Source organism: Podarcis bocagei (assembly GCF_964188305.1).
Source record: "Podarcis bocagei genome assembly, chromosome: 14".
Taxonomy (NCBI): Eukaryota; Metazoa; Chordata; class Lepidosauria; order Squamata; family Lacertidae; genus Podarcis; species Podarcis bocagei.
The window spans coordinates 18,988,922-19,003,465 of NC_138139.1; the positions used below are offsets into that span (position 1 = coordinate 18,988,922).

The following is a 14,544-nucleotide window of genomic DNA, read 5'->3' on the forward strand; positions in this document are numbered from 1 at the left end:
TAAGAACTTTGCTTCAGGATGAGAACAGAAATCGCGCGGCGGCCCCATTAGCTAAAGTGGTGCTTCAGGTTAAGAACAGTTTCAGGTTAAGAACGGACATCCGGAACAAATTAAGTACGTAACCAGAGGTACCACTGTAACTGCCAGTGGGAAACAATTGTGACTGTATCTCCACCACTAAAAGTACCTGCAAATAGAAGCAGCACAGACCACATTTTCTTGCTCCTCTGCAATTTATTTGCATGTAAGGTTCCCATTTTAACAAAGTGAACATAGTGTCTTCTGATATTTATTTGCTGTATTGTAGTAGCAGTACTGTTCATTTTTAAGATGTCAAATACTGGTAGGTGCCATGCAAGAATTAAAAAGCAATCAAACCTAGGCCCTATCTATAGGTTCAGGTTCTGAGCAGATGAGGAGGCGGTGATGGAAGAGACAGTAGACTTAGCGCACTTGCAGAGATTTATTCAATATTCTGTAGCACCACACATTCCAGTTTCCCAGTATCTTTGCCTATGTCTCCTGTATTTTGCTCCACTTCCCCCTTGCCCTTCTCTGACATTAATTAATTACATTTTAACAAGGTTTGCCCTTTAAGCTTGACAGTCTATTCCCGTTTTGGAACTCATTACCTATTGGGTTCAGAGCCTGAAGGCTTGTGATGGTGGATCGGGTGCTCTTTGAAAGGATCCAAAAAAAGGTTATGGGACAAAATAGCCAAGTTACGCTCACAGCCGGAATTCCTCAAAGCGCAGAATGTAATTCATTGGCTCATCACTGAGTCCTCTGACTAGTGTGCCGGCCGATGTGTCATGGCTCTTCAGCATCCCTGGGAAAGAAGTTAGAGCACGAAAGCAGAATTAACTGCTGATTTAATAGCTGCCATGTGCAAGGCTGGGAGGGAAATGTATGCAGGCACACCCACAGTCGCTATACCATTTAAGCTTTCCAGAGGTCTCTGGGCTGGAGCAAGTGCAGTGCATTGGAGCTGGAAGCAAGGAAGAACCCAGAGTAGGGTTTTGCAGCTAGAAGTTGGCTGCACTTTTAGGCACTGTGCTCACAAGGGACAGGAAATGGGTTTAGCTAGGGCTGCCATATGTCTGGAATTTCCCGTACATATCTGGACACAACTTTTGTGTCCGGATTTTCACTTAATGAAATATGGCAACCCTAGTTTAGCACAACCCTTCATGGTAACCCAAGAGCTGCCAATTATCCTACAGGACTCAGCTCAAAGGTTTTGATTTTATCATTTGAAGTCCTACACCTCTGTTTTTGGGACGCCGGTGGTGCTGTGGTCTAAACCACAGAGCCTAGGGCTTGCCGATCAGAAGGTAGGCGGTTCGAATCCCCGTGACGGGGTGAGCTCCCGTTGCTCGGTCTCTGCTCCTGCCAACCAAGCAGTTCGAAAGCACATCAAAGTGCAAGTAGATAAATAGGTACTGCTCTGGCGGGAAGGTAAATGGTGTTTCCGTGCTCTGCTCTGGTTCGCCGGAAGCGGCTTAGTCATGCTGGCCACATGACCCGGAAGCTGCACGCCGGCTCCCTTGGCCACTAAAGCAAGATGTGCGTCGCATCCCCAGAGTCGTCCATGACTGGACCTAATGGTCAGGGGTCCCTTTACCTTTACCTTATCTCTGTTTTTAAGTTTTAATGTTTCACTGTGCTTATTGTTTCAAAATGCTTTTGATGGTTCTTAAATATTTAAAAAATGTGTCCCTCTAACTTCCTTTTGTATCACTGAAGTGGTTGCCCTAAACGGCCTTGGCCCAGTATCCCTGAAGGAACATCTCCACCCCCACCGTTCAGCCTGGTCACTGAAATCTAGCACCAAGGGCCTTCTGGCGGTTCCGTCACTGCAAGAAGTGAAGTTACAGGGAACCAGGCAGAGGACCATGAGACACAGTCATTTTTCTAACACTAACTGGTCAATAACATCCTTCCTAGCAGGAGGCAAAAAGATAAAAAGCTCCTTATGACAGCAAAATAACCTGCTTTAGGAAATCGCCTGGACTGGCAAAGGATGGATAAGCAGCTGTCATTAAGATGACAGGCATGGGTTGATGAAAGATACAGCAACACAAAATCAGCCTCTGAGAGTGACCAACTCACCTAGTCTCCTCTTCCTCTACCTCTTCTTGTGCCTCTCCCTTTGCTAAGGATTTTGCACAGTTCTTCAGCAGGCTCCAGCACTCGGGCATCTGTTGGCTAATTGTGGACAGCCGCTGCAAGCTGGCAACGAGACAAAGACAGAGATTCCATCTCCCTGGGCTCCTGCCTGAGCCCACATTGCCATGCCTCATTCACTCAGTGCCAGATGGTTAAGTGATAAGGAGTTAAGTCAAAATGGTGCTCCCCAACACTGTAAGTAAGGCTTATCCTTCGTAATTCTCACTTTCAAGTTCTCAAAGTGATTCACATTCGTTCATTTTTATAACAGCCACATAAAAGTAAGTGGTCGGGACAAATGTAAAAACGAGACATATAAAAACTTTTATAAATAATGCAATTAATCCTCATCACCTCCTCATACCATTTAAACTGGTTTTGGTTGTTTCATATTATTGTTGCATTGGTTTTAACATGCTGTCAACTACCTAGAGGACACAATTGGATAAGCAGTATAAAAGCATGAGTAAATAAAATTACTATTACTATTATTAATTCAAATTATATCTTTCCTCTCAAAGGAGACCAGGACACCAGTTTAGGCCAATTTAGCCCTCAGAATAGGGAATACTCAGCATAAGGAAAGGTTTCATGGTGCTCATCTGTGTGGATCATGTTGTACTGCCATCTGATGACATTACAAACAAATTGCACCCTGTGGAACATATTACAATAAATGCAGTATGCAATCTTCCCTGAAATTGGGGCTTGATACATAGTTTATCCAAGGAGATCAAAAGTCTTCTCTACTGCTGCACCCAAAGTATACAGCAGCACCTCCGCCCAGAAGCATTGATACTGTCAAGGCAGGTACTAATCTATAGGCATATGGGTGCTATTAAATCTGGAAATCTTGGGACCTGGGGTACACCCCATTGCTCCATTAACAGTGGCCACTATCCTGTGGATTGTTTATCTCATTTGCTTCCCCTGAAACATCCTGAAGCAATTAACATCAGTTTTTACATCAGCGATAAAAACGTTTATGAAATCAATTTCAAGTCCAGTGCAAAGAAAGGCTGGGATAAAGCCTCTCCTCCTCATGGAGGGGAGGTCTTGTGGGTGGGACGCGATTTCTGTGTCACGCAGGGGGCGTTATGCCCCCTGCCCCACTCACCTGGCTGGCGCACCACGCCCACAGGTAACCGCCCAACCAGGGGGCGTGGTTTGCGGTTTAAGATACCGCTGCACCAGCCGTTCCGCCTCACTTTTCACCTTTTCGCCACGAGTCACCCACCCACTGCTCCCTTAGGGCTTAGGGCTTAGCTTTTCGCTTGACTTTGCTATGGACCTTTTGGTTGGTCGCCCAGGTTGCCCAGGGGGCCTGGTAGGAATTTTTCCAACTGGCATTAGGCCTTTTGGTTTTTTCGCCTACCTCGTAGCAATCGTCACAACTTTCTTGGTATTTGGCGGTTAGGCATTGGAATGTGTTGTTGGTGTGTGGAAGGGCTAGGTGTGGCCATTGCCTACCCCTTCAAATTTGGGTATTCCGTTAAAGGAATCCGGCGGTCGTGGATCCTGTCCGATGCCTGTGTGGCGGGGGGCCATGGCACGACCCTCGGTGACATCAGGGGAGAGCTTATAGTTGTATTAGCATCAACAGGCTCCACCTACTTGTGAATAAACCCCCTTTTAGGCTCACCCCTTTCCAAGTGGGTGGAGTCAATCTGTCATGGTCCAATGCCTAAGCCAATATCTTCTCACTTGCTGTAATCAATAAAGTTGTGGCCTTTTCTTGCCCATTAACCTTATACACTGTGTCCGTGTGTCTTTATTTCACAAAGCGGGGATCGGGTCCTCGAACCACAAAACTATCCACATAAAATGCTTGCTGGGAACGGAAGGTCTCTAAGAGGCACCCAAAAGTCAATAGAGACAGCACTTGTTGGACATGGAATGGGAGAGAGGGCAGGTGTTGTTGCTATACTATAAGCCTAAATCCCAGAACGGACATCCTGATTACCGTATATGGTATCTGCCCTCCTGCAGACTGGTGAAGCAACTGGTTGGGTATGCAATGGGTGAGATTATATTCCAGGTATCCTGGGCCCCAAGATGTGTGTAGATGTGTATGTCTGTATCAGCACCTTGAACTCAGCTTGAACAGAATATATGTTTTCCTTATGTCCTTGGTGCTATGCCAGAGGAGAGTCGGGATGCACCAAGTTTGTTTGAGAGTCTAACGCCGTTAGGCAGAGTGCTGATCTCTCCAGAGAACACTCCCGCTCTGGTCCCCTGTCGCAATCACATAAGCAAAAAATGGCTCACCAGCTCCAGGTCTTTTTCCGACTTACCTATCTTTTAGGAAGATGTTACAGCGCTTGTCCCAGGGTAGGACTGCTACAGCTAAGGATTCGGGTTGCTCTTCGGCTTTCAGGGTGAAAGCCTCCATGAATGGGTAAGTAGTGAAGTCAAAGATGAAAATAGTTTCAGTTTGCTGCTTGACCCCTGTGGGCAGAAAGAGAACAGCTTGCTAAGAGAGAAATACACACACACACACACACACACACACAAGTTGGGATGGGCACTATTTTTCTCTTTGGGGGGCTGTACTCCCATGGGAGAAATTTGTTAAGAGTCGCATGCCACTAATGTGTTATTGTTTTTAAATCACATACAGTCGTGCCTTGGAAGTTGAACAGCTCAGCTCCCAAATGTTTTGGCTCCCGAACGTCGCAAACCAGGAAATGACTGTTCCAGTTTGCAAACTATTTTTGGAAGCCGAACATCCGACGGGGCGTCTGCAGCTTCCAATTATAATAATAATAATAATTTATTATTTATACCCCGCCCATCTGGCTGGGTTTCCCCAGCCATTCTGGGCGGCTTCCACAAGAATATTAAAATACTATGATACATCAAACATTAAAAGCTTCCCTAAACAGGGCTGCCTTCAGATGTCTTCTAAAAGTCTGGTAGTTGTTGTTCTCTTTGACATCTGGTGGGAGGGCGTTCCACAGGGAGGGCGCCACTACCGAGAAGGCCCTCTGCCTGGTTCCCTATAACTTGGCTTCTCGCAGTGAGGGAACCGCCAGAAGGCCCTCAGTGCTGGACCTCAGTGTCTGGGTAGAACGATGGAGGTGGAGACGCTCCTTCAGGTATACTGGACCGAGGCCGTTTAGGGCTTTAAAGGTCAGCACCAACACTTTTAATTGTGCTCGGAAACGTACTGGGAGCCAATGTAGGTCTTTCAAGACCGGTGTTATATGGTCTCGGCGGCCGCTCCCAGTCACCAGTCTGGCTGCTGCATTCTGGATTAGTTGTAGTTTCGGGGTCACCTTCAAAGGTAGCCCCACGTAGAGCGCATTGCAGTAGTCCAAGCAGGAGATAACCAGAGCATGCACCACTCTGGCGAGGCAGTCCGCGGGCAGATAGAGTCTCAGCCTACGTACCAGATGGAGCTGGTAAACAGCTGCCCTGGACACGGATTTAACCTGTGCCTCCATGGACAGCTGTGGGTCCAAAATGACTCCCAGGCTGCGCACCTGGTCCTTCAGGGGCACAGTTACCCCATTCAGGACCAGGGAATCCTCCACACCTGCCCGCCTCCTGTCCCCCAGAAACAGTACTTCTGTCTTGTCAGGATTCAATCTCAATCTGTTTGCCGCCATCCATCCTCCAACCGCCTCCAGACACTCACACAGGACCGTCACCGCCTTCACTGGTTCTGATTTGAAAGAGAGGTAGAGCTGGGTATCATCCGCATACTGATGAACACCCAGCCCAAACCCCCTGATGATCTCTCCCAGCGGCTGCATGTAGATGTTGAAAAGCATGGGGGAGAGGACAGAACCCTGAGGCACCCCACAAGTGAGAGCCCAGGGGTCTGAACACTCATCCCCCCACCACTTTCTGAACACGGCCCAGGAGGAAGGAGCGGAACCACTGTATGACAGTACCCCCAGCTCCCAGCCCCTCAAGACGGTCCAGAAGGATGTTATGGTTGATGGTATCAAATGCCGCTGAGAGATCCAGCAGAACTAGGAAACAGCTCTCACCTTTGTCCCTAGCCTGCCGGAGATCATCAACCAGTGCGACCAAGGCAGTTTCAGTCCCGTGATGAGGCCTGAATACCGACTGGAAGGGATCCAAATAGTCCGCTTCTTCCAGGCGTGCCTGGAGTTGTTCAGCAACCACTCGCTCAATCACCTTGCCCAAGAATGGAAGATTTGAGACTGGGCGATAGTTGGCCATCGTGGCCGCATCTAAAGATGGTTTTTTAAGAAGCGGTTTAATAACCGCCTCTTTCAGCGGGTCTGGGAAGGCTCCCTCATGGAGGCAAGCATTCACCACCCCACGAAGCCCATCGCCCAGCCCTTCCCGGCTAGCTTTTATAAGCCAGGATGGGCAAGGATCAAGGAGACAGGTGCTTGGTTTCACTCGTCCAAGCAGCCTGTCCACATCCTCAGAGGTAACAGATTGGAATTGATCCCACGCAATTTGACTAGACAGGACTCTAGCACTCTCCCGCCCCGGTCCTGCTCCCACGGTGGCGTCTACCTCTTCCCGAATCTGAGCGACTTTATCTGCAAAAAACTTTGCAAAATCATTGCAGGAGATCATGTGGCCCGTACTGGGCCCCGATGTAGCAGGTGGTTCCGCTAAATTGTGGACCTGAAAAAGTCTCCTGCTGCTGTTTTCTGCAGATGCAATAGAGGCGGTGAAGAAGGCCTTCTTCACTGTCGCTACCGCCACTTGGTAGGCTCGACATTGAGCTCTAACCTGTGTCCGGTCAGCTTCAGAATGGGTCATCCACCACCGGCGCTCTAGCCGTCTCAACGATTGTTTCATTGCCCTCAGATCCGTGGAAAACCATGGGGCTGTCCGGGCTCCATGCAATCGGAGAGGGCGCTTCGGAGCCAAACAGTCAATAGCCCTGGTTAACTCCACATTCCAGCGGGCCACCAGGGAATCAGCTGAAAGGCCATCAACATGGGATAAAGCATCCCCTACCGCTCTCTGGAAACCATTTGGATCCATTAAGTGGCGGGGGCGGACCATCCGAATCGGTCCCACCTCCCTGCAGAGGGGAAGGGTCGCGGAGAAGTCAAGTTGCACCAGGAAGTGGTCTGACCATGGCACTTCTTTTGTTTCGCTTTTACTTAGTGTCAGAACACCAACATCCATGGAGGTAAACACCAGGTCCAAGGCATGTCCGTGGCTATGGGTTGGGCCAAACTTATTCAGGGACAGCCCCATGGAGGCCATGCTTTCCACGAAGTCCCGAGCGGCCCCTTGTAAGGTCGTGTCGGCATGGATATTAAAATCCCCTAGGACAACCAAACTAGGTGTCTCCAGGAGAACATCCGCCACGACCTGAAGCAGCTTGGGCAGGGAATCCTTGGTGCAGCGGGGAGGTCGGTACACCAAAAGGAATCCTGTACTGCCCCTATTGCCCAACTTCCAGAACATGCACTCAGAGAATTGGGTCTTCCCAATAGGACGCCTGGTGCAAACTAATGACTTCCTAAAAATCACTGCAACCCCCCCTCCCCGCCCACAAGGCCTGGGTTGCTGTGTGTAAGAGAAACCTGGTGGACAAGCAGCGGCAAGAACAGGCCCATCTGCTTCATCCAACCAAGTCTCTGTTACACATGCCAGGTCAAATCCTCCATCCATGATCAAGTCATGGATGGCAGTGGTCTTATGAATCATTGACCTGGCATTGCACAGCAGCACCTTCAGGTTATGTGGGTATCCTTTGCTGATTCTAGTATCCGTCCGGTCAGGACCAGACCCGGAGGCAGGGATAGTCCTCAGACAACGACTAAACCTGCCTCCTCTGTAATGGCATGGTCTGGTCTTAGCGTAACTCCTCCTCCTACCCGTGATCACTGAGATCGGTTGTCCCAGCGCATCCCCCTCTGTGGAACATACCCCAGCCATTTTGTTGGCTGGGACCCACTCCCCGGCAGCCCTGACCCCTCCCCTTAAGAACAAAATAAGACCTTAAAACAATAAAAACAAAAAACAAAAAAACCCCAAAAACAATACAAATGGAAAACTATAAAAATTACAAATCCATTAACATCAAACAAATTCCCAACTAAACATCCATCCCGCCCCCATCCCCATCCCCGCATATACAAAAAAAATAAAAGGAAAAGGAAAAGGAAAATTTTAAAACATTTTAAAAAGAACTCTGCGCCCCTCCAGATCCCCCTGGGCTACAGCAGCAGTGACAGCAACCGTCCCTGTGAGGCCTGTCCTCCTGGGCAGCAGAACGCAGCAGTCCTTATGAGGCTTCAGGCCCTGCCCTGGGCCAGGTGGTAAGTGGCAGGAAGGAGCAGGGCCCTCAGACACTCACACAGGAGAGTCCTCCTGGGCAGCAGAGCGCAGCAGTCCTTATGAGGCTTCAGGCCCCTCCCTGGGCCAGATGGTGAGTGGCAGGAAGGAGCAGGGCCCTCAGACACTCACACAGGAGAGTCACTGCAGGAGCTTCCTGCTACCAATCAGAAGCCATGCTTGGGCTTCCAAACGTTTTGGAAGTCGAATGGACTTCCATTACAGATTCCATTTGACTTCCAAGGTATGACTGTATTCTACTGTTGAAAGTAATTTGAGTCTTTGTGGTTGACAGTGACAAACAGACAAACTCATTCATTCATTATACGATAAGCTTATCAGCTTGGCAGAGTGGTTCTTGGTTCTTGCCTCCAGGTGCAAGCAACAAAGTTCAATAAATAGGACCAGGAAACTTCTAGAGAGGAGAGAAGACACAGGGAGATTCCACATTAAACAGCGGGTGTGCTGGATCACTGCAATAGGATATCTGAAAGTCCGCTGCCTGCTAATTGATACATTTCTCCTTTGGAGATTCCCTCAACTAAAAGGAACCTGATAAGAACTGGAAAGAACCATGTGGGGGCGGGCAGGCTTTTTCGTGTCACTTACAAATGTGACGCTCACTTTCACTTCCTGTGAACCAAAAAAGCCCAGCAGTCTCAAAGTGAGCACATTTTGCATACAGAAGGCCCCAGATACAATCCCTAGCATCTCCAATTGAAAGGATCAGGTAGCCAGTAATAAGAAAGGCCTTTGCCTAAGACTCAGGAGAGTCATTGCAAGTCAGAGAAGACACTGCTGGACTAGATGGGTCAGGGGTTTAACGGTATATGCCACCTTCATTTGTTCATGAGGTTACAACAGTGGGAACTGTTAATTAGCCAGGAATTAGACCAGAAAGGAAGTCACTCAGCTTGTAAATTGCTGCATGCAAGCTTCATTGCCTCAGAAACAGGGTGGGAGGGTTGCTTGCAATTTAACTGGAAATATTATGAACTACAATCTTGCACATGCACGGCATGAGTCTTCCATCGAGAGATGGGGAACCTGTGGCCCTTGAGATGCCATTGCCCTACAATTCCCAGCAGTCCTGGCTATGGGCCATGGCTAGTTGGGGCTAATGGAAGTTCCAGCCACATGGTCAAAGGCAGCTGGAGTTGGGCTTTGTGCATGCTCATTGTTGAACCAAATTGTCCACATTTCAGCTGAAACCATTGACTTGGCAATCTAATTTCTCCTACGTGACCTGGAGGCAAGGCAATGGGGTCACACAGGAAATTTTACATACCACAACATTCTACAATGCAGATACAAAGCACAAAAAAAGTTGCAAATTTTGGAAGGGGGGTTCTGTAATTACAGAAGTTTTAGCAGAAGCATCTAGTTGGCCACTGTAAGAACTGGATCCTGAACTCAATGGGTTCATTGGCCTGATCTAGAAGGCTCGCTTTACATTCTTAAACTGATTTTTGTGAACCACCCATCAATTAAAAAATTATTCGAAAACTCAAAATCGCCAAAAGAGAGGAAATGCTTCAGCAAAAGAGGACCAAAGAAAGCAAAGATTTTCAAATGCTAACTGAGAGAGAGAGAGATGCAAATTTAGAAGCAATTATTGTGATTTAAATAGAAATATATTGCATCATATCAGGGAAGACTCTGGGCAAGTGACCTGTGCCCTTGCTCTGTTTCCTGTTCAAGTGTTAACCACTATTGAGCAGCTTCAAAGCGCCTGCCCTCACTTCTTCTGTTTTCACCATTAACCAAACTTTAATTGGGCAGCCCTCCAAATAGAGGACTCCTTCAAGTTGAGGTCTGACCTCTGAAAAGTAGGGTGCATGGCCACCCCATCTGTCTATCAGATCTTGGCCTTCTTCCCATATGTTGTGTCAGATACTAGAGATTCCTGAAGAAAACATAAGCAATCCTTTTCTTTTAAACAGGACGTAAGAAAAACAGAACGGTAGAAGTGGGGGAAGGGAAAAGGAGAGAGGACATTCTGATTAATAATGAAGATGATGATGATGATGATGATAATTTTATTATTTATAAACAGCCTCAGACTTGTATACTTGAAGGAGCGTCTCCACCCCCATCATCCATGAGGTCCATGGGCCTTCTGGTGGTTTCCTGACTGTGAGAAGTGAGGTTACAGGGAACCAAGCAGAGGGCCTTCTCAGTGGTGGTGCCCGCCCCATGGAACGCCCTCCCATCAGATGTCAAGGAAATAAACAACTATCTGACTTTTAGAAGACATCCGAAGGCAGCCCTGTTTAGGGAAGTTTTTAATGCCTGATGCTGTATTGTTTTTAATATTCGGTTGGAAGCCACCCAGCCAGATGGGGAAACCCAGCCAGATGGGTAGGGTATAAATAATAAATTATTATTATTATTATTATTATTATTATTATTATTATTATTATTATTATTATTATTATTATTGTTGTTGTTGTTGTTGTTGTTGTTGTTGTTGTTGTTGTTGTTTAATAATAATACCCTGCCCATCTGGCTGGGTTTCCCCAGCCAGTCTGGGCAGCTCCCAATAGAACACTAAAAACAGAATAAAACTTCAAACACTAAAAACTTCCCTAAACAGGGCTGCTGAACAGTATTATGTTCTCCAGCCTCAATTCCCCCATCTTCCCAGGTCAGAGGAAGACTCAGTGGGAGGAGGCATCGCCCAAGAAGCAACTTTCCCTCTGCCCTCATAGAGTCCAGATTGCGTGGCTCTTTACTTAACTCCTCAGACTCAGTCGCATAATAGGGGTTGGTGGCTGTAGAATTGGACAACAGCCCTTTTGAGAAACACTGACAAGCACCTCAGAGGTAGCAAGTTATCTGCAGGTCCAGACTAGCCAGCCTCCACATGGCCTCAGCATGCTACTGAAACAACAGCTCTCCTTGGGCAAGTTTCAGTCAGCATCTGCCACAGCTACCTGTCCATGGTCCTGAAAGGCCATGCTTTGCCTTGCCTGTTGTAATCCTGCATAGTCTCTTTTGACTTTGCCCTGTCAGATGCGGCCCTGCAATGCCAGTAAGTCCCTTGCTTTAATCCATCATCTCCTGGATTGAGCCAAGCTAGGGCACAACAAGCAGGCATCTTAAAGAGTTCTCTGTGATGCTGCAGCGACCACAATAGAAAAACATTTGCTAACCACATGAGGCATGTTATGGGGTCTTCCCACTTCAGGGGAAGGGCTTGAATGCCTTCAAGTGCTATTTCTGAGTTTTGAGTACCTGCTCCCTTTTGTATCTAGGAGATCCTACCTTGGAGGAGCAAGTATTGGCCCTGAGTATCCACAGAAAAAATGGGCTGCCAGGAAGTTGCCACCTTGTAGGAGGGAGGCATGATGAACTGGGAAATATAATCTTCTGTGGTGGTGTCCATCAGAATGACCGTGCCATCCCAGAAGAAAAGCAGCACCTGGAACAATGAAAGTTCATCACTTATGACAGAAACCCACCTAATGAACTGATAGGGTTTCTATAGCTACTTTCTTGGATGGGATCAGCAGTAGGTCTTGGCATTTTCCCCGGTAGGTTATGATTCACATTCGCAGGCACAGCTGTGCAGAAGATTTATTTAGGATTTTAACAGCGCAACGTAACAGGGCAGAAGCCTACTAGCCTGGCTTCGTCCTTCCCTCAAAATCCAGATGATGAAAGAAGTAGGGCTAGGCAGAAGTAGAAATCCCACTTCAGCCAAAAATGTATTAATTGATGCTGAGAAAACTCAGTTTCTTAGCCTCAGTTCTCCACATGGAGAGAAAAGTAGTTCAACTCAATATAAACTGCAGACAGATGATCACTACTGTTGTTGGACTGGACAGCCCCTGTTAGGGCTACTGACCTTTTGATTTTGTGTGCTTTTAAGTATACAAGCATAGTTTATGTGGATAGTGGGGTTTTTTTTAAGTCTGACAACTACTCTAGGCCCCAGTTTAGATGTGCTATGGCTGCCCACACACTTCTATGGGCTAGCTGTCTATACAGCAACCATACTCTACCCACAAGAAATTGTAAATCTTAACTGAAAATTTCAATTTCATGCCCAGATACCTTAATATTGGTGTGTTAATCTAACTAAAACAGTATCTCCTCTCTCCCCCCACACCCGCCCCACATCCACTATACTGCTTTCACAATTCTGGTATTCAGAAGCTGCAGAAGACATTATGGGAGGTAATCAGAAAACACTCACTGTATCAGGTAAGGAAGAAATTGTTGCTATAGCAGTGATGGTCTGATTGGGAGTCTCAGGCCTATGAAAAAAAAACCCAAGTTTGTGTTACTCTTTGTGCATTTCTTCTTTGGGCATGTTGGGGGGAAAGCACATCAGTGAGAGCAGAGAGGTGGATTCACATAACTATTCTGGGGAAATGGTTTGGTTTTGCTTCATATTGCAAATGAGGCCAACAGAGTGTTCTACAATGTTCAAAAGTCATTGCCTCCAGCAGACATAGCCTGATGTATTTTTTTTTTATTTTCTTATCATTTTTAAACAATACAAGTCTCAGAATTCCACTTTGGTTTCATTTCTCAAAAAAAATCCCGAAACACCCCCCTCCCCCCAAAAAATTATGTTGTCAGTCAGGATTGCTGGGTGAAATCCTGCAAATACATCAGGAATTTCCTCTAAATGCTTTAAAACTCTGGGAGTGGAGGTATTCATTTTAATTAATGAGAAACTGGACTTCCACATTTCACCCAGTTCCTTGGCCTTCAGGATTATCTTGTTAGAGGTCACCTAGTTTATCTGTACCTGCTCTTACCTACTTGTGCTCTGTTTCCCTAACAATACCCCCTTGTATCCCAAGTGGCCTTCCCTTGTCCCTCTGGGTGGTATTTTCCAGCCGCAACTATGAATTCCAACTCCCAATACTCTTTTGGAACCAGAGTAGTCCCAACCAACTCCAATAAAAAGAGGACTAGAAAATGAAGTACCCTCTTCTTCTGGGAAGTACAGGAGTGGAAGACAAGGTATGCAGCCCTATTTGTCTTTGGAGGGCCTGGGCTAAAGAGTCCTCTCAATAGGAGAACCTCTCCCACCCTTCAAACAAGGTTCTGGGTCTGTAAACAGCCAGGATCCTGCCTCATCCGTACCCCAGCAGCTTGGTGTCAAATTCTTTGGCCCCCGATGTAATCATGTGGAGAGACCCATCTGTGCACAACACCAGAAGCTTCACTTTGGTGCTCGCAAGAACTTCACTGGAGCCAGGCGCTTTCTCGCAGAGTGAGGGTAAACCTGGCATAAACTGGATGCTTCGTATAACGTATCCATCAGGGAGCACAGTCACAGACAACGGGAACCCTAGGAAAGCATAAACATCACAGAGGGAGAACAGGAATGACAGCAGGATCCTCCTGGCCAAGATAAGACAGATGGTTTCTACTAGACTGGCTGATAGGTGGGTGGGTGTGACCTGACAGCAACCATTCTTCATATCTGAGAGCCACACTTATCCAATGCTTGGATTTTGCAATTTGCTGGCCAGCCCACATCTATCACATGCTGTAGCATATTAGAAGATGTTTTTCTTTATATTTCTTAGTTTACCCACTTGTTTCCAGGCACAATTCAAACTGCAAGGTTTTATTTATTTAAAGTGTTTTTTATCCTGCTCTTAAGCTAAAAAGGCTCCCAGAGTGGCTGGCTTATCGTTACATGAGATCGGTAAAAACAAGAAGCGTGCTCACCTACAGTCTAATAATCTAAAATACATGATACGAAAGGGAAAAGAAAACTAACAAAGCCATGCACCAATTCTTAAAGTTACACAGGAGTAGTTATAGTGGCTAGCTGGAATGGAAACAGTTCAGGGAGAAGAGAAATCAAACAAAGCTGGTCTCCTGTCAGAGCTGATGGAATGGCCCTGTTTTTCCCCTCACACTGCTGAAGCCTGACCTACAAATCCTTAAACAACCTGGGTCCAGAGTACTTGGAGGTTCATGGCTGTTGCGTGTTTAGACCTTTAAACCTCCTCCTTAAATTAATTCAGGCAAGACTCAAATTTTGGTTTGGTTTTTGGCAGAATTTAGGCCACAACTTTATTGATTGCAGCAAGTGACTGGTTGCATAGACTCTGGTTC

At 46.9% G+C, this 14,544-nt stretch overlaps 1 protein-coding gene across 5 annotated transcripts in view; it reads right to left on the reverse strand.

Moving 5' to 3' along the window:
- Positions 1-214: 214 nt before the first annotated feature.
- WDR93 (WD repeat domain 93) overlaps positions 215-14,544 on the reverse strand; it is a 31,907-nt gene continuing 17,577 nt past the window's right edge. For all 5 annotated transcript variants that reach the window (XM_081171136.1, XM_081171132.1, XM_081171135.1 and 2 more), the window contains exons 13-18: positions 13,558-13,765; positions 12,656-12,716; positions 11,722-11,878; positions 4,464-4,617; positions 2,113-2,232; positions 215-829 (exon numbers count right to left, since the gene is read on the reverse strand). In XM_081171136.1, coding sequence (XP_081027262.1) covers positions 811-829; positions 2,113-2,232; positions 4,464-4,617; positions 11,722-11,878; positions 12,656-12,716; positions 13,558-13,765 — 719 coding nt within the window. In that variant the 3' untranslated portion in view covers positions 215-810. The remainder of the gene's footprint in view (positions 830-2,112; positions 2,233-4,463; positions 4,618-11,721; positions 11,879-12,655; positions 12,717-13,557; positions 13,766-14,544) is intronic.